Raw genomic sequence first — 26,913 nt, 5'->3', positions numbered from 1 at the left:
ATTTTTAAGATACCATTATCGGGGTGACGAGGAAAAGAATTCTGACTGCGTTGCACAATCAAACAATCGGTGCTCAAACACCTACGAAGTCCGTCACCGACCTTCTCATTGCGAATTGAAGTATTTATTTATATTTACTTATATAAGAATATAATTGAGAAACTTTTCAGGGATCACTAATGATACTAACTTCTTCAATGGCCGTACATGTTCGCACAATCAAATCTCGGAGTTCAATGGGTTTTGGCAAGGTCTCAGCGGGTTATCTCAGAAGCTCTTTATTTTGGAATAACAGATTTTACTGAAATCAAGGAGGCAGTACCCTCCTGCATGGAATGACGGTAGCAAAGGATTCGAACGAAAAGTAATTAAGGCCAAAATTAAATTGTGAAGCGTTAATTTTACAGGAAGGCAAACATGAATTGTGAGTTAATGGACCAGCGCGGGGCGTGATTTGCCTCCTAAAAGTTACCTCTTCTTTCATTTAGTGAAAACCTAAATATTTCTCCTTGTACACCAGCAGATAGAAATGAAGTTTTCCCTTTTTAATACAAGACGCTTGAATTGTTCTAACATTCGTGCGTGAAAAGGGATCAAGAACTCTCCGTTACTACCCTTCGAAATGTCCGGGGCTCACCAGGAGTGTTCAATCGTAAAGTGGGTCAGAATAGGAATCTGATTAAGAGAGACTTGAGACAAGTACATTTTCTTAATAAATCAATGCGTAGACATCATGAAGATTAGTGATACTCCAACAATAGTCTGAATTTGGCGCGAAAATATGCGCAGACATAGTCTGTTTAGAGAAGCGATCAGTGTTCGACTTTCTTCGTATCGGGACGCGTATGGATTTTCAAAATTGAGGAATATCCACAAGACAAAACCAAAGGATGTTTATAAATATTTAACTGAAGCGTTACCAATCACATGACGCGTTGACACCGATCAAATGCACGCGGAAATGTTTTGAATAGAACATAAGAGTGGATAGAATAGATACGGTACAGCCCAAAAAGCTCAGCACGCGCAAGAAGTGGCTCGAGAAGTTCTCGCGCTGCATCAACAGAAATAAAAGACTTTTCGCTCTTTCTCAAACAAGTCTACTGATGATAACAATCTGTCACACTTCTGAGAAAGAGAGGGGCTGTAAAGGACCTTCAGAAAGAGAAAATGAAGCTGAGAGATAGAATTCCGCGTTTAAGGTAATCTTAAGGCTATTTTGGGGCTTTATGTATCTCATATCCCTGGAATGAAGTTGTATGTACCGCGCAGGTAGCAGGTGAGCAAATTAGCCATACAGCCTAGTTTAATTCTACATCCTCCTAGGATTTTCGATTCCAGGATTCTTGGATTTAATGAGAACGAAAGGGGGATGTCATTTGGAATAAGGTATGTCCCTGGTTCTAATACCTTGTCTAAAGCCATCAGTAAAGCAGTAAACATTATGATGATCATCATCAGTTGACGAAAAATGAGAATTGAATAAAAGATTACGAATATTTTATTCTTGTCAATAGGCTTTAACGCTGTATTTCTAAGATGAGTCAATTCTGTTGCGATTGAGCATTATCTGTTTACAGGCGTATATAGCATTCTCATTACTTACGTCCGAAATTGAGCATATATGAAAAAATTTAATCTAAAATTGAATATTAAATCAATCAAATGAAATGCTCAGCGAGGGGAATAAAAATCGAAACGAATACCAACGATTTAACTTGCATTCGTCCATATGCACGTTTTTTATATCAATCATATAGCTAACAAAGTGAAAGTGGCTCTGTAGTTCGGGTAAATGTTTAAGGTTCCAGGCGCTGTAAAAACTATGGTGTTTAGTAGGTCATGAAATCACTGAAAAGCGTTTTAGGGTTTTCAAAAACTAACACTAACTTAATTTCTACATGGTGCTAAGATGGGTCCGTAGATTCGCCGCAGAATGAACTTGAAAGTCTTTCTAAACTCTGGTATTCTGACGCCATACACGATGGGATTGATTGACGAATTGGAATAATGAAGAAATTTATAAAAGATCGTCGCTGACCAATTATAGGGACACGTGGGGCAGTACACCACTACTATAAGTGTAATAAAAAATGGAGTCCACGCAATCAGGAAGAACCCAATGACGAAGGCAATGGTTGTAGCAGTGCGAATTTCCCTCTTAAGGGAGCGCTTACTGGGGTTGTTGTTCATCCTGGTCATGGCAATTTTCCAAATGGCTGCATACGACACAATGATGACCGTCAATGGTAGCAGAAAGAAGACGACAAAGGTTAAAAGAACAAGGTCTGTTTTTTCGATGCTAGGGATCGTATGTTTGATGGAGGCTGCCAAGGCTGAAATGAACCAAACCAGGAACAAGGCAATGTAGTAGACGTACTTTTTGGTGTTGCGGTGTTTCACGGCCCAACCAACACAAAAATATCGCTCCATCGAAATAGCCATAAGATGCAGAATGGAGGAGATCCCTGCAAAATTATCCAGCGCTACATAGAGTTCATTCAAGGTTTTAAACCTCAAATCCATAGGCCGTAAGTCCGCGTAGTAGTTTAAAATGTACATCCACAAGGGAACTGACAGAGCACCCACCAAAATGTCTGCAAGTGCTAAGCCCAATACAAAGTAATTTGTCACAGTGCGGAGTTTGTCGTTGATGAAGAAAGCTGTTACTACCATGAAGTTGCCAAACACGGCAACGAGGGCAATGACGGTGTAAAAGAAGCACGCGAGAATGACTGACTCCTTTGAGGGGACGCCAAATCCTCCCCCTCCACCGCCCACTCCTGACGTGGGCTGTGAGGTGTTGAGATATAAAGTGAAATTCGTGGTCGAGTCTGTCATTGCTGTGTTCTCACCTAATTAAAAGATAAAAACGTGTCAGCACATAGTTCTTTGTATGTAACTGTTTTAAATGAATTTGCATTTGTGTCTTTCACCATGTTTAGGGGATTTTCTAAACTCAGTTCTAAAATCAGTCCAAGGGAAAAAGGGAAAAAGCAATTATATTTTTTCATTTTTACAGATTACATTTTTGGAAAGAATTCATACGATGGGTCATCTTTTTCCTGCGGTAAAAACTTGATTCGCACAGTTTAACAGTAAATAATGAAATATAGTAAAGCCTGAAAAAGAAACAGGAAATTTCAAATATATTAAAGTTCACAATGTTTTTTCACAAAGTTCACAATGAGTTCAATGAGGAAATTTCAGCTCACTTAAAAGCTGCGCTCATCCAGTATCTGGAATTCACGGAAGTTGCTGCGAGTAAACAGTAGATTTACTGATTTGAAATAGCAAGAGAAAAGGTGAAACAGAATTGAGCTTACAAGAATAATGCATCGAAGCTACGACGGGCAGATCTGCCAGCGGTCCATGTCATCATATCGACCTTCGTTAGCATTATTTATTATATTTGATGTGACTAAACGATACTTACAAGATTCCTAATATGGCCGATTAGGTACGAAACTTAGAAAAAGAATGCGGTATTTTTGAATATTCAATAGAACGGCACATCATGTTGATAAATGATGGAGAAAAATTCATGTGCGTTTGCAAACGACTCACCAATTGACAGGCTAAAAAGGAGTGCTAGATACATCCTAGCGTGCGAGTGCGTCGTGCTTGTTGGCGATCGTTAAACATCATTTTTTTTTAAATAGCAACCCTAACTGAACTCACCTGGTAGAAGAATAAAATCCAAAGGGTGTCTACTTAATCAGATGAAACCCAGCCGCTTTCTGGGAAGATTCTGTGCGCATAAAATTTTTGAAAGGCATAATTGATGAGAGGTACTTTCAGTGGGTCAAACAACCTTCATACTTGGCGAAACTTAATGGATCATCCAAAATCTAATATGTCCTATTGATCAGGTAGCCAATGAAAGCACTGTTGACAGTAGAAAGAGTAATTACTTTTTACACCTAATAACTGCTTAATTTGACGGAAAATGGAAATCGTAGTGAAGTGAGACTCTAATGACACTAGCCTAAACTATTCTAAAGTGAAAATGGAGAAAAAAATTCAGTCTTAACACAGTACAACTCCTGAAATGTCAAATATTTTTTACAAAACTTCTTTTGGCTTCATGACAACCAGAAAGTATTTATTGAATGAATTTAATTACGCGTTAGAGTTAAATTTCATTTAGAAAGTAATAAATGCAGACAAACACGTATTTGAACATCTCCGAATTCTCATCTTTAATTATTTAGAGAGTAATCAAAGAAATTATACAGACATGCATGTCTTACAATCATACAATACATGTTGATGTCACGGACCAGAGAAAACCTGTCAAACATGAATATTAGACCCATTTGCAGAGAATAAAACCAGCCAGGTCAACAAACAAAACACTCTGCTAGTGTGTTTTAGGAATGTCCGACACTATTAGAAGAACTCAGCTGCTTCACTGAAAAGCATTTTCTTTGTAATCCTTTCTTTGTTTCGCGCGGATTGAGGCGCTCTGATTAGTAATTAGCATGTAAGTTCAAAAACTTTTATTTTTACATAAATGGCGGCACATCTGACAAATTACTTCTGCAACCCATAACAATCATGGTGTAGCACAATTCAAAATCAAACAGGGAACACAGAGTACAAATTCATTACGTTTCCAACTTAAGTTACATTGGTACCCGAGCAAAGGCCAACCTCGGTTACAGAAAGTGATACTTTTACTTCCAAGTTTCATTCAGTTTACAATGGAAAATATATTAAAATAAATATTTTTCACTACTTCGTCGTCTACTAGGATTAGTTTCGGTTTTGAAATCACTCATAGGTCTACCAAATGTCCACCGACGAATGAAACCTCAATGTGGTTCATCATAGATCATATCGTTTTAAGCACGAGACTGGAAACTTGCAGGTAAATATTTAATGTTCGATATATTTTCAAGAAAAAGGGTGTGTATTGCGCCAAACGTCTCAAACACAACAAAATATGGAAAAAATACCACTATCCACATTCAGTAATCATTTGTAGATTAGATCTTCATTAGATCCAAATACTAACACGCGCTTGAAGAAATCAAAACATATCTTACACGTTTCGAAGGAAAGGAATTACATCGAGTTTATGATGATTACGCAACTTTAAAACTGGACACATGTTGTATGTTTAACAACAGAGAAATTCAACGAAATTCAAAGGAAGTGAAAAGTTATGGTCTTTTCCTTTAATTTTCGAGCCTGCGTATGATATCGTGTAAGAGAAATTGCTGTCAAACTAAAATGGAATCCCTTTATTCTATAGTGTACGTAAGTCCTAATTGTAGAAATGCTATTTTTTTTCGCAGCGATCAGTTTTATTTCTTTGCTGAAATGCAGTGCCATTCTAATATTTGCAGTTTCTAGATTCATATCCGCTTAGGTATAATTTAAGTTCAAGTTTCATCCCTAATGTGGAATTGTTACTAATATTACAATGCGTTTTGCCTTTTGAAATAAATTTGACAGCCGGCTTATCGATATTTTGGATAGCTGTCTCAATTAAACCTAATCGTCCGGAGAAAATGAAAGTTTAACGATTCTTGCAAATATTAAAAAATGGTGGGTAGCGAAAAATATCACAAGGGAAAAATCGAAGAACAGTTTCATTTTGTCTTAAATGCTCGGTTGGTCATGCTTTTTCTTTTACGCCGGGATATTTGTACGAAAGTGCGTCCTGAAATTAGGTTTGAAGCTTGTGCGGAATGACACAAAAAGCCTTATTTCAAAAATGTTAAAACTCGTTTAAGTTCCTCTCTTTTAGTTTTGCTGCAGTTCCTTTTTAACGCCTCACGTTTCCATGATTAATCATTATTTCTCTTTAGTTATTTCTGTTGTCGATGGTTTAGAGTTGCTTCCAATTGACATCATTGCACTTGAAAGAAACAGGCAATTCAGAACTATGTTCATGGACGGAAAAAGGCCGGAAAGACCTTTTATTATTTTATTTCCTATCTCTATCAATACCCTCTACACGCGGTCTCACATATATATTGCTTTTTGGGCGGCTCTAAAAATCCAATTAGAAAATTACATATCCTCCGCTCATATATCATCATGAAGCACTAAATTCCTACTGAAATCCAACCGCATTTGTTCGTCGGGCTACGCGAAGAAATGTTTCACATCACGTTTATTTACGCCTGCCTATGATTCTGTTTCATTGACGTTATGTCGAGAAACCATCATGGCGGCCAACAGAGTAACCGTTTTCGTTCAAACTTAAGCGATTAACAAATGTGCTTTTACCCTAACATATTTGGCCGAGTCAAGTTTTACAGTTGAGTACAATTAAGACACGGTTAAAATCTTAATTTTAAATCCTAATCGCAATAAAAAAGAACCTGGCTTGGTAGCACGTCAAGTTTGTGTTTTTGATGTAAACTTCGTTCCGTAAGATTTAATTTCATGTATGTTTCATTATCAAATACACATCGCTGACAGAATCATCGAGTTCTCTGCGCGCCATAAACTAAAAGAGGAAGCTTGCCTTTTGAAGAATGAATACAAAAATCTGACGTGTAGTTCAAATCTTGTGAGCCCAGGCGCTAAAGTATGCAATAGTTGGTTTCCATTTTCATAAATACTCGTTTTCTAAAAGTAAAGTTGCCCACAGAAAAAGGAAAGGCGAGCAGATGTTGCGCAAAGTTCTCACCGATTGTGAATTTCTTTTGTGAATCAACTGATCGAAGTCTAATGTTATGAATATGACAAACAAACCCTCACAACAACCAAGGAATGCCTTATTGTTTTAATAACAAAAAAAAGATTGTTAAAAAGACCGCTCTTTATACGCATTACAGCCTGACCTTGCCATGAAGTTCCAGTTTTTTAAAGCTATTGCATTGTAATCTTTCCGGACTTTGAGTGTCATCCGAATTGCACACTAAGAATCCATCTATCAGATTTTGGTAAAAAAAAAAACTTCACCGCTGAGATATTAAGTGTAAACGATCACGCTTGCGTTATATTTACGATTAAAGAGAACTATATTTAGAATTGGCACTGCCATGAGAAAGTTAGTATAATATCGAAAATAAAAACGTGATCACTGCATTCCCTAGATTAGACAACGAATCCACATGCCTTGTCAACATACCTTCAAATATCTATCCAAAAGGAAAAATTTACTGACGCATGAAAGCGAACATTTCGCTTTAGGGTTTCGTCGAAGGAAAACCTTTCCTACTCTTCGATATTTCTCGACACAAGTAACTGGTTTCTGATCGCATTCTTTCTGTGGCGTTTTGCTTTCATAAAAGTAAATCTGTAGTGTTTGCTCTATCACAAGCAATCACAAAACATACGGTCGCAGCTTCCTCTCTGTAATACTGACGCTACACAAGAGAGCGAAAACTATTCATACTCACCAGGCTAATGTGAAATCAATGCACGTTGAAAGCGATTCGCGTTACTCGTTCTATTGGTGGGTTATCTGTGGCTTCGTGTCTAGCTCGCTCAGAGTTTAGTGTTTGATACATCGCCGAAATAATCAAACGTTGACACTAAGTAGTAACAAACTATTGCATTTTTGTTTTGCATTTCAATGAATTTCTGTCAATCAAGGCTAATAATTGCTACCTTCAAAGTAAACGTTAATCTCGAGCCAATTGAAAATTTATGAGGAATGATTGACAGAAATCCACCGCAAGCAAAGTAACAATTGTTCGTAATATCTACGGGTCTGCGGACGTCTAGAAGATCCTTCGAACTTCAACAGTTTTTTAGTTCATAAATGCACTGTTCCGGAAATTACTCTGAGAATGAGATATTGCGGTTTAATAGAGTGTGCGCCATGGCATTGGTGAAAACGGCGACCAGAACCTGTTTTTAACAAACAAGCCTGACTCCGTATTTCTTTTATCTAGTGATCATTCCCTGTAGGTAATTTTAAAGCGAGAGTACGTTGAAGAGCTTTCGGATGTGAGCTTTTATTATGCCATAGGTAATAAAAAGAGATTTATCAATCAAAAGGAAACAGATTTATTCCTCTGCCGGTGAAAAGCACATGATTAAAAGTAGATTTCGTAAAAGCCCTTAAGATAAGTAACCATGGAAACTGATCGGCTCAGCTCTGAGTTCAAAGTGAAAAGAGGAAATCTAAACTCTCGCGCCGCAAGTCCCTGGTTGACATTATAACTGAATATTTATGGCATTATATCTGAATATTTAGATTTGAACTAACATTTGCATGCAATGAGTCAAAACTGTAAGGAACACGTCGCTATCCCAAAAACAAATTTAACTGAGGTTTTCCAGCCTAAGTTTTAATGGATGCATTATTGTCAAAAAAAAAACGTATATATATATACATATATATATGTAGGAAGTCTGTGTATTGATTTTTCCGTTTTACAGTGCTCGATACGTAGGAGTAGAGCGATAGGGGAAAAAACAGAGAGCCTATACTTTTATCCCTTGCACAGGCTCGTAAGGATAAAAGTATAGTCTCTCTGTTCTTTTCCACCATCGCAACATATATATATATATATATATATATATATATATATATATATATATATATATATATATATAATTTGCACAATGGAGAATGTACTTCCGTTTTCAACGCTTTATTAAAGACCCGACGCGTTTCGGCTTTTGCCTTCCTCAGGGGCCTTAACATGCAATTGTTACAGAGTCGTAATATATATATATATATATATATATATATATATCATGATTTTTTCTGCTAAAAATTGAACATTTCCGGCTCTTAAGAGGAACTGAAGATGATGATAGCCTTTTGCCTTTACGAAAGCCATACTTATCTACATGGTGTGTGCTTTCAGCACTCAGCCCTGACTTGGCCAAAAATAGACGATAATTACTGACGGGATATTAGTGAGATGCTTACGGCGAAAAAGTGCCCTATAGGTTTTCGAGTTTGAAGTGCACCATTTCGAAAAATAATCTCGCGTAATATAAAGGAATAACTGAAGTGAATTTTATGAGGTAAAAATTCCTCATAACAAGGCATGTGTATCTAAACCAAGCCGCGCGTGGAGGTGTTATAAAACAGAGTCTTTAAGAGAGGATTTTTCTGGAGACCGCGTGAAATCAAAAAAATGTGGCACATGCCTAGAAAAAGCCCTACCTTCATACTTCGCTCAAAGATACCTTAGGGTAAGTCTATAAACGTGGTATAATTTTTTTGTTCAGAACTGTTTTTATTTTCTAGAAAATCACCAAACACTGTATCGAGCCCCAACTGCCATAACAGTGGCCGAAATGAAGCCGACGAGTAGGGCAACAAAAACGGTATTCTTCAAAAGCGCAAAAGAAAGCAAATCTTTCCGAATATTATCTATTTGTATACGAGGTATTAACAAATGATTTGAACCTAATAACGGGATTATTGATATAACTATGAATTATTGGCGAATATTTGAAAATCGCCAAAATTTGATTGATTAAAAATTTCATTTTGGAGCAGTTTTTCAATGAAAATTTTTCCTACTCGGTATAACTCGGAATCACTTGAGATGAGCATTTCTGAAAATTGGAAACGATGTTCTTTTCAAGGATATAAAAATTAATTTGGGGCTCTTAATTACTGCGAAGAAATAGCCCGATCTATTTCGTGCAAATCGCAACGCCGCCGAGTAAACAACCGCAGATAATCCAATTATTCTTTTATTATCGAAGCCATAATTTCTGCAAAATCTGACCGCTTTGAGCTGTGCTTTATCAGAAACTCAATATGTTACCCTTACCTTCTGAAACCAGTGATTAAGGAATGATGTTTCCATTATTTTTGTTTCAAATCGCCATGTTCACTTGAAAAGTATTTACAACGTCCGGCTTGACCATTTACAATACTCGAAGCTGTTCATAAATCATCGCAGACCATCGCACCTCTTGACTTATTTCTGCTTCCATACAACTCCAGTATATACAAAAATCTTTTTTGCACGATAAACCAAGATGCTTTCATTGCTTACAGTTTCAGTTAAGAAACGTTTGGCTCCCCTAATTGCACAACGATGTTCACCAACGAAGTCGTGTGTCATCACTCATTTTTGTCACGCAATCACGCTAAACGTGCACAGGACACAGGCATTCGTCTGCAGACATCGCTGTACCGAGTGCAGGGCCAACTAATATTTATTTCTTAGTCAGTGTTATGTTTTAAACAAAAACCTGCGCGAATTCACTTAAAAAACGCTGTAGATCCACGACTTCGCGCTTGCAAAGATTATATTTATCAATAGGCACTTTAAGTATGACGTTTAACGGCAAACGCAAGCTTGCCTTTCATTTGGTTACCTATTTATGGAATTCTTAAAAAAAATCCTGCACAAAAAACAAAATAAAATAAAATAACACATTCACGACAAACACAAACCTACTTAATTCCGTGTACACACGCCTAAAGACAGACGACAGAAATTGAATTTTTGACGTTCGCGGGAAAAACAAACGTCATACGTAACCTCTCAAATGACGAACTTCCCAGTTAACTAAAACAACCGGAAGTTAATTGTCTAGTGCTCCGTGATTATATACATCACCTACGTGTCCCTAGTGGATCGATATGGTCTACCATGACCTTCAGTGGCAGGCAGACAGGTTCCACGGTGAGGCGTTCTTTTCTAATGACACTGGAAAAATTCTACCGACTATGTAAACAGAACAACAGACTAACAATTTCGTGCTTTATCTAAGCACTTTGAACGTTAAACTTCACTAAAAACGTAAATCTTCGAGTCACAAAGTCGGCCGCTTGTATCAGGCCGCGAGACAGTACGTGTTATTTGATATCGCCTGACTGTAGGTCATTACAATTACATTTTTTAAAGCTTTGGACTTACACAATCTCTGTTTTTTGTTTTTGTTGTTGTTGTTGTTTTTTTAAATTTTCCTTACGATAGCGTGCTCATCAATTTGAACCTTTCGATTTTGTACCTTGATTGCTACGATGATAATGGCCATCGCTAGAAACTTGACAGTTTTCTCAACTCGAACTCGGAAAAAGTTGTTTCCCGTCCCTTAATCAAACAATTAATCGGCCATTCTTTGAGATCCCGAATTCTCGACAAGACAGAGGCGGCTTACCCTCGGAGATTCAAGAAATCTACCAGCTAACTGAATGGGTTTTATAAAGCAAAAAAAGAAAGAAAGAAAGAAAGAAAGAAAGAAAGAAAGATAGAAAGGAAGGAAAAGAATACAGTGCCATATACTTTAGGTGTTTTCCTGGTCAGTGAAACCAATATTCAAGCTACATGTAGTTCGTCACTGCTGACAGGTACAGCTAAAACAAAGGGCTTCGATCTTGCTCACGTAAGGCTGCTTACGATGAACGAAGATATCGCTGATATCAATGCTAAAAAATAAGCAAATATCCTTCAGCAATGAAATGGAAAAGCTCTTTAACTTGGACTTTGCTGCCATTTCACAAAGATTGTACGCATTATATGTGATAGGGCGTCTAAGCGCCAGTTCCTTTAAAGCCGCATTCGACAGCTCTTGGATTCTTGCTTCACTTGCAGCGGCCTCCAAGTCGTCATCAGACTGTTCCTCGTCATCCTGGAGGGTCTTTTTCGCAGCCAGTCGGGAAAAGAAGGCAGCTATTTGATTTGCTGTAAGGAAATCGTCGCTTGTAAACAGGCGGTTACCTCTCGCATCTTTGGCGCTTACCATCGCACGGGTCTGCTTTCTGTCCTGATTGTTCCCCCAGTTTAAATTTGACAGTAAGATAGGCCTTCTGGCTGGAAGTAAATCTCTTTCGTGGAGCACCAGCCCTTAGTGCCCAGCCCATTGGTACTTTCTGCACGAATCTGGTATGATGTCAGGTCTACTGTTTGCAATAACCTCTGGTACTGAAGGGGTCTCTCCCTCCAGTTTCTCTCCATACACCTTAACAGCTCTGTCTGTTAAGGTCTCGCGCTCTAGAGCTCGCTCGTGTTTACCACAATCTAAGTGTCGCTGCATTGAAGAATACCTTAGGAATGTCCGTGTGTGGTATCGCGCTTAAAAAATGCAAACAACGGTAATTTTAAATTCTGAATTTAAAACTTTTTCCCGGAAATAAAAAAATAGGAGATAAGAAGGAAAGAAAATAAGAGCGTATTGGTAACCGAGCCTTCTTTCGAGTGACATGTTATTGCGTGACACCATCGCAAAAAACGAACGTCAATGATTCACTTCATCTGTCAGGATGCTCTGGCTCGTTCTATAAAAAACAAACTTCCGTTCTTATTGTGAAAGGAAGACTTGTAAAATGTGAGTGTTCCAAGCTGAAATATGGTTTTAACTGTCCAGCAATGCGACGTTTCCGGCAGGAACCTTCGTGAGATGTTTTCATTGTAATTTGGTATACACCGCCTGTAGTGCTGTACTATCGAAGCTGTTGTCAAGTCTCTTTATAACAAGATTGAGGCAAGGAACCAATCTTAGAAAGGTGTTTTTCGCCAGGTGAGCTTAAGAAATCCAGTTTACAATCTAGTATAGGTCAAAGCGATAAGATTTTGTTGGAATTATGGCTTCGATAATAAAAAGCCTAATTGGATTATCTGCGGTTGTTTACATGGCGGCATTGCGATTTGCACGAAATAGACCGGGCTACTTCTTCGCAGTAATTAAGAGCCCCAAATTAATTTTTATATCCATGGAAAGAACATTCTTTCCACTTTGTAAAAATGCTCATCTCAAGTGATTCCGAGTTATACCAGGTAGGAAAAATTTTTATTGAAAAACTGCTCCAAAATGTAATTTTTAATCAATCAAATTTTGGCAATTTTCAAATATTCGCCAATAATTCATAGTTATGTCAACAAGCCCGTTATTAGATTCAAATCATTTTTTAATACCTCGTATACAAATAGGTAAAATTCAGAAAGACTTGCTTTCTTTTGCGCTTTTGAGGAATAAAGGTTTTGTTGCCCTACTCGTCGACTTCATTTCGGCCATTTTATGGCGGTTGGGGCTCGATACAGTGTTTGGTGATTTTCTAGAAAATAAAAACAGCTCTGAACAAAAAAATCATACCACGTTTATAGACTTACCCTAAGGTATCTCTGAGCGAAATATGAGGATAGTGATTTTTCCGATCATGTGCCACCTCCCACGCGGTGATAAAAAAAATTCGCTCTTAATTATTCACTTTTATGCCTGCTACCTGCAGGCCTAACAAGAAAAACATCCTTTATAATGTCATTCCTTGTACATGTAATAAGTATAGTCTATTCACATGAAGTAGTTGTCGTGAAGATTGACTGGTACCTGTTGGTGAAGGCAAAATTCTTGAATTCTTGTTGTTTGAGGTCAGTAGTTGGTTAGTCCAAATATTCAACGGCTTGTATATACTTTTTGCAACGTTATTGAAATATGGTGTGAGAGAACCTAGTATAAATTTTTCCCTTGCTCTTAACACGTGGCTTCAAATGTTTGGCTACAAAGCTTGAGTTACCAAGGGGGGAACGGTTCATGAAACCGTCGAGCCTGATTTTGTTTCCTTCCTCTTTTCATGCTTTTCTTCATTTAATTACTATACTTGTAGTTTACCCTCAATTACGATACACAGTCAAGTAGAAATTATTTCGCGCACGATTTGTTCTGAATACGCTGCTTGTAAACTGAATAATTTAAATTGGCCACCATCAAGAGTTTCTAACGGAAGGCTAACTCCCGACACTTGAACTAAACCAATTAACGTCATCAACGCAGTGGATAAAACCGAATAACTTTGTGTTATGGATAGTCATGAGGTTCGCTTCACTCTCGCAGATTCATATTTTTATTGCCTCGACCGCTTTATCATAAAGTATCAAGTATTTATCAATATTTTTGCTTCGTTTTAAGAATTTTAAAGGCTATCAAGTAGACGAACGAAAGAAATATAACCACCACTGTGAGATAATTTTTATCAAGGTTTACAGAACTTGCACTTAGTGGTGCTTTTATTTTTTCAATTAAAGTTTGTTACACTATTCGGCAAATGTAATGGTGGAGAGATCGGAGAGAAGAAAAGGGAACTCAATTAACACTTTCTTATCGCAGTGTTGAGCTACAGTTTGCGTGAAAACTAGCTTGGCTTCCCTTCATTCGATGCGAGTGCATCAGCTGTTCGTAACAGTCATGATTTCAATTGTCACTTCATAGATTCTCATATAATTTTTTTAAAATCTCCTTGCGAGCTTCCTTTTTCGCGTTAAATTACTGGAAAATTCTTAAACGCACAAGATTACGAGCGTAAGACAATCCCTTATAAATTAAATATACCCCTTGTCAAAATTCTTTGGAATTAGCGTTTCCTTTTGTGGATTCAGTGCCAATTACTACAATTCATTGTTTCGAGAAACACGGATAGAGAAGAACATCACATATCTTACAATTAGCACCATCACTGCTGGTAACTGTTATGTTGACTGATTTAAATCTTATTCGAAGATCAGTTCCATAGGAGCACCTTTTCATACTTTTTTTTCTTGGAGTCATCTAGTTAACACGCATTCCCATTTCAATTCAAACCGATAGAAGTAAAATAGTGTAAATGATCGTTGATTTTTTTTTTTTTTTTTTCATCATGATCTGAGTTACTGATACCTGAAGGATGTGAAAAGCGCATGTTAACTGCTTATGGAAGAAGTGATAAAATTTTTGACTTGTGAAAAGAAAGACAGTAAAAAAAAGATTATCATTTGCGATTTCCCCTATTCTCCCTAAAATGCACTTTATATACGCTTGTAAGGTGAATGAAATCATGAAATGTATCTCAACTATACATTTTTCGTAATAGTCACGTTCATATTGACTTTGTTTTCCATTTCGGTTAGACGTCGCATTCGGACTTGCATAGGTTGTAAAACACATGTAAAAGCGGCAGTAGACACTTACCTTGAAATCACACTATTTTCTTTCCTTTTGAATTCCAAGAAAGTCGACTTGATGAGGCAAAAAACCATCATAAGGAACAAACTAAAGTTATTATGACAAACTGGATTGTTTGAAGGGCAGGTGCTGATTACTAACTGGCAGATCAATGTGATGTTGACACAATCACGATTCACTAACAATTGTGTGAAGACTGGCTAAGAATATTTAAATTTTTGGCCATCATATGAACTTTTTTTAAGAGAAAACCTGTTTTCTTTCATGTTTTTGAATCAGAAGTTTCAATTTTACTCAAGAACCTGATTAAAAAATCATAAGAAAGCTTATTCTATTTCCAAACCCAATCCTCCTTTCATGTGAAACCAAGAAAGTAGCGATAGAAACAACATTTAACATTAGGAAAGGCTCTCCTGTTTCTGCAGGTTTGATTAATAGGGGAAAATTCTACATCATCTACTTCAATTCCGACGAACTAATAAATACAGTTTAAAATCACAAATATAATACTATTACCTTCGAGCAGATCTTTTCCACAGCAGGACTAAGAAAGATGACCTATATCATCCAAATTTCTTTGATATTCTCGCTGTTCGTTATTAATTCCTTAAAACTTCATCTATAAATCTGGTGGCGCAGAAAACGTGATTGTTAGTGAAAAGCAATAAATGAACAGATTAAATCGTGCCCGAGTAATTTAGCACTGTGTGAGTTTTGAATAAGCGTCATCTAAAGGAGTAACTCAATGTACACAGTGGCGCAAAGTAAATTTAAAAGAGAAAAAAACCCACACAAAGGAAAACAAAATAGAGTCATCTTATGCTTACTTTCGATTAAGTCTTAACCAATCACAAAATATCTCTTTAGTTTGTTTTCGGAAGGAAATTTCCCTAAGTGGAAAATTATGGGTGACCACTTAGTGACCTGCGAAACTGAATGTTGCGTTCAGGGCTTGGGGCTTGTCAGATGGTTTGTTTGGTCTGGCGATGGCTATTGAAAAAAAAAAAATTGCAAAATATTTGTAATTATTGTAATTTTGTCTATCATCGTATCTCGGCCACGGTTTTTCAATTCGGTGTCAAGCTAAGTTACAAAGACGAAAATTTAAAAGCCCTCCATATTTCGACTACAATTCTTAAACGACTATCCGTCAATATTGTATTTCCTATTCAAAGATTTATGCAAAAGATAAATCTACGCTAAGCTGGAAATCTTTTAAGTCTTAACTTTTAAGGCTGGAAGATTAGAAGACAGCATTAAAGCTTATAGAATTTGTACCTGCAATGGTGCGCCTACAAGTCAATTAAATAACATTTAAAAAAAAGAGGACTATAGTGATCTGAGGTCCATAAATCGCCAGGCAACAGAGAAGGCATCCATCTCATTGTACTCACACCTTTACCGTCATTAGTATTTTAGAAAGATTTTAAATTTTGCCTGATACTGGCTTCGCGGCTGATTACAATACAGTATTCTGGCTTCATCTACGTGATAAGCACAATGTATTTTGAGTGGGTTCTCTCTCAATATGTTAATAAATCCAGGCTACAGAACTACCACAACTGAGCAAAGAAAGCTTCCCTTAAATCACCCTCATCTTTTTAGATCGGCAAAAAAAAGTTTAATTATCTGCGGCCTTTAGAGGTGAAATGCGATAAAGCTGACCAAGAAGCTTAATTTCAGACAAGAACTGCATGATTAAAGCCGGCAAGTAAACTTGTCTTCACATGGAAACAAATGGAAATACGCAAGATAATCTTCGCTTGAAAAAAGATCGTTTGAGATGAAGGTAAAGTAATTTGCTTTCTACGGTGCAGTTCATATCCATAATAAGTAAGTCCAGTGGGTTAATATGTTAGTATCATTGTGGTGCCTTTGTTCCTTTCGATAGCTTCACTTAGTTTTCGTTCAGACTAAGTTCCGAAATACATCTGTGTTCGCTCGTGCGAGTTGCGCACATGGAGAGAGAGGAAGAGAGTGAGCAAAGATATATCACCCAGGATTGATATTACGTTTTGCTTCCGTGTGATTTACTCATTAATTTGTATTCTAGTATATAAACGAAAAAATATGGTTTCTTTCTCGGAAAGGAAACAAAAAAACGATAAAATGCGTACTAAAAGCTGCATGTTTCGTTTCTAAGAGTAAGCGTAGTGATTCGATAACCTAAGAATGACAGAACATACTCTATGTGGAAGCCATAACTACATGTAAAGATACCCCTGATACATAATAAGTTACGTAGTGCAACTTGTCAAGTCTTCTCCAAGAGTTACACTACATAAAAATTTATTCCACGCCTTAAATTTAAATCCAATCTTTCAATCGTCGAAAAAATATAAATTAGGAATCTTGGAATAGCTTTCCATACTTCTAAAATTTAAACCTGGTTATCACCGGTTCACATTCAGCACCAGGATGCGAAACACGAGGGACAGGACGATATCATATTTTCGGTAAGCATCTTACCCGTGAGAAAACACTATTGAACACAGATTATATTCTCCTCTCAATTCCCAATATTTTGACTGGTGAAGACCTTTACTACATCTCGATTTTTTCACATTGACTGCATGACGAAATTTATTAACGATTTGTTATGAGCGGTTAGTGATTTGTTGTGCTTGCAAGACTAAACAATTTTTTGCAATTTTCTGTAAGCAGAGGTACATTACAACTCAAGAGAGGAAATATTTTCCCCTTTCACTACTTTCTGAGTAATATCTACGCACTGTAAGACCATTTCACTAAATTCTATTGAGCCTGAAAAATTGACAAATAGACACCCGGCTGACCTAAAGAACTGATTTGGTATATAAAAAATCGATCAAAAACACCATCATTTTCTGGTATCCCTGTGGTGTAGGGCTGTCTGACGCACTGACAGGGTTCGAAAATCTCGAAAAGCCTCATAACATAAAATTCAGCCCCATATAAGCAAAAAGTGGAAAAGGAAATTTTTTGGCAATTAATAACTAAGATTACAGCGGCTCGCTGTGTCACAGGAGACTTTTTGAAACCAGCACGCTAAAAGCTAAAACAACGGCGATTAAAAATTCTCCCAGTTTTTTCAGCAAAGATTGAATTTCACCAATCATAGAAAACTCAGCGCCATTGATACACAGGTGACTGGAATTAGGGATATTTGAAATTTTCAGGCAAACAGTAAACACGCGAAAATATTTCGCAGCAATTGTTAAAAACTAGCTTAACGGCCTAGTTTCAGCCACGAATCTCTTACAGCTCAGAAGTAGAGCATCCGAAGAACTAATCGGAAGGTTGCAGGTTCAAATCATCTTAGGACCACTCATAGTTTTTTTCCCCGAGTATGTCCGGGTCATCCACTGAACAACATCTTTTTCAGTTGTATTTAGTATAATAATCGTCGGGGTTCTCTGAATGAGAGTTGATTTCGAGTTTACTCGTTTACTTTCGAGGTTATTTAGGTATAAAGAATCACAAGAAGTATTATTGCCAATATTCCCCCCTTCACCTCATAACCTCTTTTCAACCATTTGTTCATTGCATGGGAAGACACATGATATTTCTAGCAAGTTAATTCGATGGGAAATATGTAACACATTAAAGACAGCGAGCATGTCATCAATGGTTATGTAATGACAAAAACCAAATGCCGTAGATATACAAACACCAGTCGTGTGAAAATTATCTGAGGAATGCTTCGACAGAATTAGAGGTTACCAACAATTTATCCCCTTGTCTTGTCATTCCTTCAATCGTATTTACTTCTTATGAGCAGTAAATACGATCCACTAGTTTTTTTTTGGTCTGATATACTTAGAGATTTTTCAACCTATATCTATTTATGATTTCGACATGCTTAGACGATAAGTATGAGATGAGGAAATTCTTGGATGTAACGCTTGGTAAATCTAGATATTGAGGCTACGAAACTGTGAAGTGAGCATCTAAACAAGAGCTATCACCATATGAATTATGGTAATTTTGATCAAAATTAACTGCTTTAGTATTCGTGCCTTCCGAATTGTGTCGCTTCCAAAACCTTAGCTATTGATCAGTCTTTTCAAATCAGTTCAGAAATGCATCACAATTTAAAGCAAAAGCATTTGGTAACTGAGAGAGTAAGTCTTCATGACCAACCTGTCAATTCACACGTCGTTGTAGCCACTAGAAATCGAAATTGTCCTTCGCACCAGTGCACGCATTTCCGAAATGTTCCTGTTGGGCTGACACTGTTCCTGTCATTTAAAATTAACTATTCTAGCAACAGAGAAAACCACACAGGCGTCGTATTACAAGCACACGACGGACAGGCTGCCAGGTAAGGGTTAAAGCTGAGGTTTATGGTCTGAAGTACACAAATTCTCTGAAATTAAGAAATTTGGATGTGAAAATGAGGTAATGTAACGTGGTCTGTCGTTCCTTACGTCTGTCCTCAGCTCGTTTCTCTCCTTCTTCTCATCTGCGTTTTTAATGACAGTTTTTTCGCGTTCATCCTGGATGGAGTCTTAAAATGTGGGCCGAAACCAAGCACGGTTGAGGGGAAACAATGGGCAAAACTTTCGAAAACATTTGAAAGCATTTTATATTCGATCGGTTTTAATACTTGGAATAAGACAACATCCAAGAGTTATTCGGGAAATTCGCTTCTTTGAATCGGCCAGCTGCATACTTCACACGCGCGATGGGCAGGCGTTGAGGAACACACAGAAGCCATAGAAACAACATGTAAAAAACATAGCTTCGCCAACCGGCATATCCAAACGGGGTCGGAATAACTGAAATAAAAAACCTTAAGCATTTAGATATCTGTCGCACCTTTGTTATCGTTTCGTCCCAAAATTATTGTAGCTCTCAACGCTCAATATTGCATTTGCCATGTTCTTGGCTTCAATTTTGTTCATATGCTATGTTTTATCAACATTTTTCAGGAAGTTGGAAAGCAACAGCTGAAATATCATGTTTGTAAAGCAAATGATAATACCTTGATATTGATCAAGTTTATTACTTCCGCGAAAGTCCATTTCATCAGAAATTACTTGATAAACCTTAAGTCATTTGACGGAACTCTTTAAACTGTAACTCTCAGGCAAACAATTCGGGGGCGGATCGATTAATTTAAAACTAGAAATAAACGATCTTCTTTAAAATCCCTTAACTGAATTGAATCTATGATTTCAAATTGAGCAGTAACTCATCATCTTTAACAAAGAATCGACGGAATAACGTGAACTAATTAATCTGTGTTTTGACTACTGTCCTCATATATTACAAGATGATATGACAACTGAAAATAATTGAAGTTTCCTTTTATCTTTGCCTTCAAACGTTTCCTTGCCATCAACTGCAGTTAGCATGACATCTCGTTTGTAGTAACGAAAGCATTTCAAAGAATCTTAACATTTAAGTCAAGCTTTGTCAATACTTACCCCTAATTTAATGAGGATGAGTGCCTTTGATGAAAAAGAATACAAAATAGCCCTAGTAAGTGGAAGAAATTAAATTCTAGTTTCGCTTTTCATCCGATGGTGTATTTCACAGTAGAAATGATAAACCAATCAGTTTTACCCTAGATATGCAAACAAATCAGCAATGAGTCTGACTGAGTAAGACTGTGATAATAAACAAAAAATTAAATTCACGCAATTTGAGCATCCGAGTCAAAAGACTAAATTTGGAAGTGGTTTGAATCTTACGATTCCATCTTGAATAGAAGGAGGAATGGCAATAAATGACTCATTCACAAGTCTGTTCATCATCGAACTTCGCAGGTGAATGAATTGATCACATGTAACGGCTAGGAGTTGGCGTTTAATTTGAGTCACTTTCTGATACATAAACTCCGTCTTTATCCCAAATTATGGCACAAGAACAGTTCAGTAACTACACTTTAGATTTCGGGAGATCAAAAGTCATAGCTACATCTCTAAGATTCTCAATCAAAATGCATTTAGTCTCAAAGGGAAGTGCATGGAATTATCTGAATATAACAACGGAAGCAAAAACAAAACTTTCCAAGGATTTTCAAAATAAGAAGGCCAGAAAGTATTAAATTAAAATGAAAAGAAAGCAGATATGAAGATTTTCGGCTTCAATGTCCAAGACAATTGTGGGGTATAACCTTGAAAAATTTATATTAACCAAATAGCTTCCAGAATATCTCACGTGCAGACGTTAAGAAATGAAGACTAAGAATAAAGAATTATGACGTGACCCGAAGATCAATATGATTCATCCAGCTTCTTTTTAGGTACCGGTTGTTTGCCGACAAAATAGTAAAAGTGAACGTTAGGGTGAAGTATCCGCATTATTTAGGGATAAACTTCAAAAACTGCCGCCTCGAAGTCTGCGATTAAAAAGCACGCCTGCGCTAGCGCCTTGTTGGTTAGCTATTTAAGTAAACAGGGAAGTTTGAATAATGTATTTCATATATTAGTTTATTCATTAAGGACGTAGCCCGGTTCAGAAGTCTTCTGCCGTGTTGAACTTGATTGCAATTAAGTTCGACTGGAGTACGGCAGGAGCACGACTCTGATTCAGCCGTTGGGCAATGTCTTCGTGGAAAATTAAGGATTTACTAAAGCCAAGTAAAACTTTATTGTCGTAACTCCCACGTATTCCCGCGGGAGTGCAATCTCACCAAAATACATTAACTTGACTAAAGTGCTTTATTTATTTTATTTGGCTCGGCAGACGTACGACGTTTGAGTCGCTGTCGCGCCAGAGTCATGCAGCACGGCAGAGCTTTTCCGCGGACTTTTAAGTGCTTGCCGAACTTGATTAAAACGTTTTTAAAATTGAGACGCCGTGCTTCTGCCGTGCCTTTGTCAAACTAATTCCTGGACGGTAGGAGCGCGACAGCTGAACTGAGCCTTAATGATCGAAATGTTGCGCAGCTGTTTTTACACAAGTAGATCAATTCATTCTCTTATTCTGTCACATCTATAGCAGTATATTTTTAAGGGGGTAACCGTTGCTTGCTCAAAAAGAGCGCTGAAGTTTGTACGGACTCACTTCAACTTCGAAACTAAAACAGTTTATTCAGGAGCCTCGTTGTTGTGACGAAGCAATTGAAATGCTCGAAAATTTTCTTTTTCCAGAACTGGTTACGTTTTTACTTGGACAACAAATTTAGTTTTGCGGATGCATTTAATGATATGCTGGATGTGAATGAGATAAAAGCGAATTGCCGACAAAAATGGTAGTGTTAAAACACTGTAAAACATTCGAAAGGAACATGCTTGGTGATAAGAGCTGAAGTGGCATTGAACGATGTCAATGCAAATAAAGACCGCATTTGTTTCTAAGGCTGTAAATTGAAAAGTAATGCATGATAAACATATGACAAATATTGATGCACCCTTTGAGCAAGGTGTCATTTAGGACCTTTTTCTCTACACGATAGCAGGTTGGTATTTGAATAGGGGCACAAAAAGGATCAAGGAGATTTGTTGAATAAAATATCTACGTCAGCCGTTCACGTGCTGATAACCCTTGCGTCTATTTAGAATCAATTTTTATTGTTAAAATTGGAGATAAAAGAATCTCACCATGAAAATATTCCCTTTGGTGTCCTTCAGCATTACCCCATGCAGTGGGTAATATTTAACTGTCATAAAAAAGCATATTTTTATCGAAATAAAATGAGTTGTTTTTGTCCTTTTAAACCACAAATGACTGAAAACAGTTTAAAGTGTAATAGAACATCTCTTATCATTTTTTTTTTAATTTTGCAATCACTGGTTATTTGACATTTTTCATTCAAACTAAAATGCTCTCGTTTAATTATTGAATATCAATGAGGATCATCTTATCTCCAGAAATAATGCAAATCAGAGTATGAAGATTAGCAATCCAAGATTGAATGAAAAATTGTATAAAATTCCATTAAAATGATAATTTAAAGCTGGTCTAGGTTAAAAAGTTATAATAAATGTTTTTTATGGCTAGGACAAGTTTAAAGCAGCACGAGAAAACGTACAAATGTAACGAGGCCACCAATTAGGAATAAAACGCAAACGATTAATTTAAACGACCCATTTTAACTTTAATTTGTTCAAGAGTTTTAGAATTGGAAGGAAAAAGTATTGTTTACCCGTAATTAGGGTTGAAAAATTTTGTCTTATCACGGAAACATTTGGAGAGTCTGCTGGTTCCAGAGCAAAATACTTTTCAAGGAAGTTATGGCTAGGTGACAAATTTACCTCACTTACGGCTAGATCCCCATGGCTAAATTCAAAAGTTTGATCCCTTCTTGTGCATATCTACATCTAGGAGCCATGGAAATTGAACGTAACAACGCAATCTTTCAGTAATTACGGTAAAGATAAAATTTACTTTGCACGGAAAAGGTTTGATCAACACGCTAGCAAAGTGACATATTGCTTAAACTCTTTGGAAGAATTACGTTTGCCCCTCTGCTGGCGTACTTAAATACTTTTGTAATGATAAGTAGCAACGTGATTGAATACTTCAAATTTTCCAACTCAAACGGTGACAAAATAGGGCCAAGATAAAATCGTCTTTCAAGAAACCATTCGGAAAGTCTAATCGCCGGTTAAGTGACAATTTTCCCTCTAAATTCGCTGCTGGAATCATTTTCGCTCCTCTGTTGGCTCATTCTATACCCTCATAATAAATAGTTACAAGCTGAGATGTCAATTCAAACTGTGTCAATATACATTTATGCGGGCGACCCACACATTCGTTAACAAAAATATTCAATATTCATGAGTTTACCTTTTCCTATAAAACTCAATTAGGTATGTCAAAAGGTAGAACATTGGAGGAAAATTAACACACCTAAAGAGAGAGAAAAAAAGAAGCAAAATCAACAAAGACAGACGGCGTGTTTCAAACACTTGGCAACCAAAGTTGACACCGTCTTAAAAGGGAACACGTAAAAAGTTGCCTGTTTGAGCAAACCTTACAAGCATTTGGTTCACTCTAGATCAGAGTAACAAGTGAAACGTCGATCGAAAAGATAGAGAAGAATAAACGACACGAACAACGAAAATCACTGGTCAAAAGCGGAATCGAGAAGACAGGTAAACAAAAAGAACTCTAAATAAAACCTTATTGTAAAGTTAAGATATGCTATTCACGTCAAATTCCAGACCAAAGATATACGGTTCAATACGATTTTTATTTCTAACCTTACTGTTTTTCTCATGTGACGACCCTTAATTCTGTCTGTTTGGTCTTGTTCGGCCTCTGTTCGATTCATTCCGAATAATTTAGGTAAACAAATTGGGCCTAGGACTTAGGGTCTCTTAATCTGACTAGGGAACTGCTTCCTGAGTAATTATTTGGTGAAAGCTATCTTTTCATCCCTAATATTTAAAGGCTCTACTCTCTCAAAGATGTCATATACCTTAATTAATATTTTTTTGCTCTCGTGCTCGGCCTTAATCTCAACACTACGTAGGAATTTACATTAAAATCAGTTCGGTGCTATTGCATCGACAATGTATAAAGAAGAGAGTTATGGCGGTAAAAAGCAGTAAGTTGAAATTACATTCTTAATACGATTGCCTAAAACTTTCCAATTCTCCAGTTGTTTCTAACATGCAATATCGGCTACATTTAACAACTGTAAACGTTCTGTCGGCAGTGCAAACTGGTACCTTTTTTATTAGCATCCCTTTGATAAGTCGGTCGTATTTCAAAAACCGCACTCAGAAAATTGTGCATATTAAAACTCGCTTTCACGGAGGGCAATATTTTTCCTTCGACTTCAGTCCATAACTAGTTTTTCGTTCAGTACCCCATGGTTGAATAATTTTAGTCCAGTCTGAAAACTTGGTTCAACTGCCACAAGAACTAAATTTAACAGGTAAGAGCAAATCATACTATGATCTGACAATGTCCATCGTAGTTTAACACTTTCTCAAAGATCACATCGATAAATCAACTCCTTGGAAAACGACATAATATTTAATATTTCTGTACATTGTCAACGCCAGAGTCAATTGAAGAACAAATCAGGAGCCTAGGACCTTGTGAAGTCGCCAAGTTCCTGAATTGGTCTAAGCGTTTTTAAATATTTGCACCTAATGTGAATTCAAAATTTTTATTAAAAGTAAAACGCTGAATGGTATTGATGGCAGAATATATTTTAAAATATACAAATATGATATCAATAAATATCCATCTTCACTGAGCCTCCAGAACGGAATCATAGTGCAAGGTAAATTATATTTTTTCCCATATTTCACGCCATGCCATGTGTTTGCGTCAGGATAATGAATAAAGTCAAAATATATCTACCTGTTTCGTAATCACATGAACGCTCCATCAGAAACTTAATCTCTTCAATAACTCGGCGTGGTAAAACAAACCGTGCAGAAATTGCTAAAAATTGAATGGTTATTGCTGATCTTGCCGGTTTTTCAATTGTTAAACTGCCAAACTCACCAAAGCAAACACCACTTTACTTTTGAGGTATTTACAAACGTGGGCTGGGAAGTACTTTACCTGCTTCTATTTAAATTGCAGTAACATATTTTCTTCCCCGATCCTTTTTCAGGAACAAGGAAAATGGCTAACCAATCAAATCCAAGTATGGTTCGCCCCCCTCCCCTGATTGATAATGAAACTTTCAAAAGAGAGGCAGTTATCACATGTTGTGCCTTTTACGTCCAAATTGCTTTCCTTGCAGTCTTTGGCAATGGACTAGTTGTGGCATCCTTCATTCGGTACTCGCGACTACGTACGATAACAAATTACTTCGTGGTCAGCCTCGCTGTAGCAGATATCTTGGTCGGCCTCGTCTCCATACCCATATGGATCTCAATGCTACTTTATTCAACAGGAGGTAAAACGTTAGGGAACATTTACTACATCCTTGACATCTTTGCCGGTACCTGCTCCATTCTGCATCTCGTGACCATCAGCTTAGAGCGCTTCTTTGCTGTGGTTTATCCAATTCGTCGCCGAAACACCTCACCCAAAGTCTACTATATATTTTTGGTGGCCGTGTGGATTATTCCAGCCGCAGCATCTCTATCTGCACTGGAACTAAGGGAAATCAACCGCAAAGCTAATATGATGTTTCTTTTCATGGGATTCTTCGTAATTCCATTGTTGGTCATTCTGTTCACTTACGCAAAGATTTGGCTCACGGCCAGGAATCGAATACAGCCGGCTCGGGACAGATCACGATCGATAAAACGTGACATGCGTATTGCAGTTACCATTGCGTTAGTTATTGGCTTTTTCGTAATTGCCTGGTTACCTTTCTTTACAGTTCAGTTACTAATAGTGTTTTGCGAGTCATGCAAACCCAGAATTTACAACACCGACCTCCTTTTGTTTGTAAAGTATATGCATTACAGCAATTCAGCGATCAATCCTATTGTCTACGCTGTGAAAATCCCAGAGTTCCGTCGAGCCTTCAAGCAGTTAGTTTGCTGCTGTGATAGCGGAACCCCATCCGTCACAGAAATTGTATCAGGAACAGACATGCGTGTCGCCTCACATACCTCTCACGAAAGAGCTTTGTCGCATTAAAAATATAAACATTTCAATACAAAGATTCCATATTCCAAGTTTGTGGTCAATTGGCAGGAATATAATTCAGATATTTTCAAAGATTGAGAAATAGAACAATGAATATTTGAGTAGTTTCAGTTTAAAATAAATTTCCCATGAGCCAAGAAACTAAGTGAGCCCGCCACATCATCGATACATTTCTGCTCATTGAGATTCGTTCCGAACTCCATCGGATAATGATTAAGAGGTGATATCGTATGGGTGAAATTGCTGATAAGTAATGTAATGACCATGAAAGTGCGGAAATATTAACTTGCAGCTGTAAATCACCTCTCGAAAATTTTTTAAAGAAACTACTCGTTAAGCAGAAATGCTTTCTCACGGGAAAAATGATAAAAGATAAGCAAACGCAGCAGCGGAAAATGTTCGCTTCCAGGTTGATTTGAAAGGTTCCCTTGCTCTACCCATTGTGGAAAAATCAAGACCTCCATGAATACAATGAGGGGCGAAATTTGAAGGTAAATTTTTGCAAACGTAACTTCAAATGTTGTCAATAATACTAGTAAATCAATAAAATTAATTTTGAAATATTGCTACATATATGATATAAGT

The 26,913-nt window shown here is 37.1% G+C and overlaps 3 protein-coding genes across 12 annotated transcripts in view; 2 read left to right on the top strand and 1 right to left on the bottom strand.

Moving 5' to 3' along the window:
- Nucleotides 1-1,483: 1,483 nt before the first annotated feature.
- LOC113673434 (octopamine receptor beta-2R) lies at nt 1,484-19,717 on the bottom strand. Of its 7 annotated transcripts, XM_089195763.1 has the most exons (5): nt 19,627-19,689; nt 18,949-19,174; nt 15,343-15,453; nt 14,833-14,879; nt 1,484-2,855 (listed from the first exon to the last, which is right to left on the bottom strand). In XM_089195763.1, the coding sequence occupies exon 5, from the start codon at nt 2,839-2,841 to the stop codon at nt 1,891-1,893; it is 951 nt and encodes a 316-aa protein (XP_089051889.1). In that variant the 5' UTR covers nt 2,842-2,855; nt 14,833-14,879; nt 15,343-15,453; nt 18,949-19,174; nt 19,627-19,689; the 3' UTR covers nt 1,484-1,890. The 7 variants fall into 7 exon arrangements, with proteins under 7 accessions (XP_089051889.1, XP_027045641.2, XP_089051890.1 ...); XM_027189840.2 differs by lacking the exon at nt 19,627-19,689 and having other exon boundaries at nt 18,949-19,382; XM_089195764.1 differs by lacking the exon at nt 14,833-14,879 and having other exon boundaries at nt 18,949-19,717.
- Nucleotides 16,295-26,913, top strand: part of LOC113673433 (octopamine receptor beta-2R) — a 10,711-nt gene continuing 92 nt past the window's right edge. Inside the window, exons 1-2 of one of the 3 annotated variants that reach the window (XM_027189837.2) lie at nt 16,295-16,615; nt 25,337-26,899. In XM_027189837.2, coding sequence (XP_027045638.2) covers nt 25,348-26,319 — 972 coding nt within the window. In that variant the 5' untranslated portion in view covers nt 16,295-16,615; nt 25,337-25,347 and the 3' untranslated portion in view covers nt 26,320-26,899. Of the gene's footprint in view, nt 16,616-23,570; nt 23,856-24,228; nt 24,311-25,336; nt 26,900-26,913 lie in introns of those variants that run through there. The other 2 variants (XR_016183489.1, XM_089195762.1) reach the window with 2 other exon arrangements.
- LOC113673454 (sodium- and chloride-dependent betaine transporter) overlaps nt 26,712-26,913 on the top strand; it is a 14,166-nt gene continuing 13,964 nt past the window's right edge. For both annotated transcript variants that reach the window (XM_027189872.2, XM_027189873.2), the window contains exon 1: nt 26,712-26,819. The gene's annotated coding sequence lies outside the window, so the exon portion shown is untranslated. The remainder of the gene's footprint in view (nt 26,820-26,913) is intronic.

Source organism: Pocillopora damicornis, chromosome 2 (assembly GCF_964200805.1).
Source record: "Pocillopora damicornis chromosome 2, jaPocDami1.2, whole genome shotgun sequence".
In the NCBI taxonomy this organism is placed as follows: Eukaryota; Metazoa; Cnidaria; class Anthozoa; order Scleractinia; family Pocilloporidae; genus Pocillopora; species Pocillopora damicornis.
Note: the sequence above shows the minus strand (reverse complement) of the source record. Positions and strands in the feature narration are given on the sequence as shown.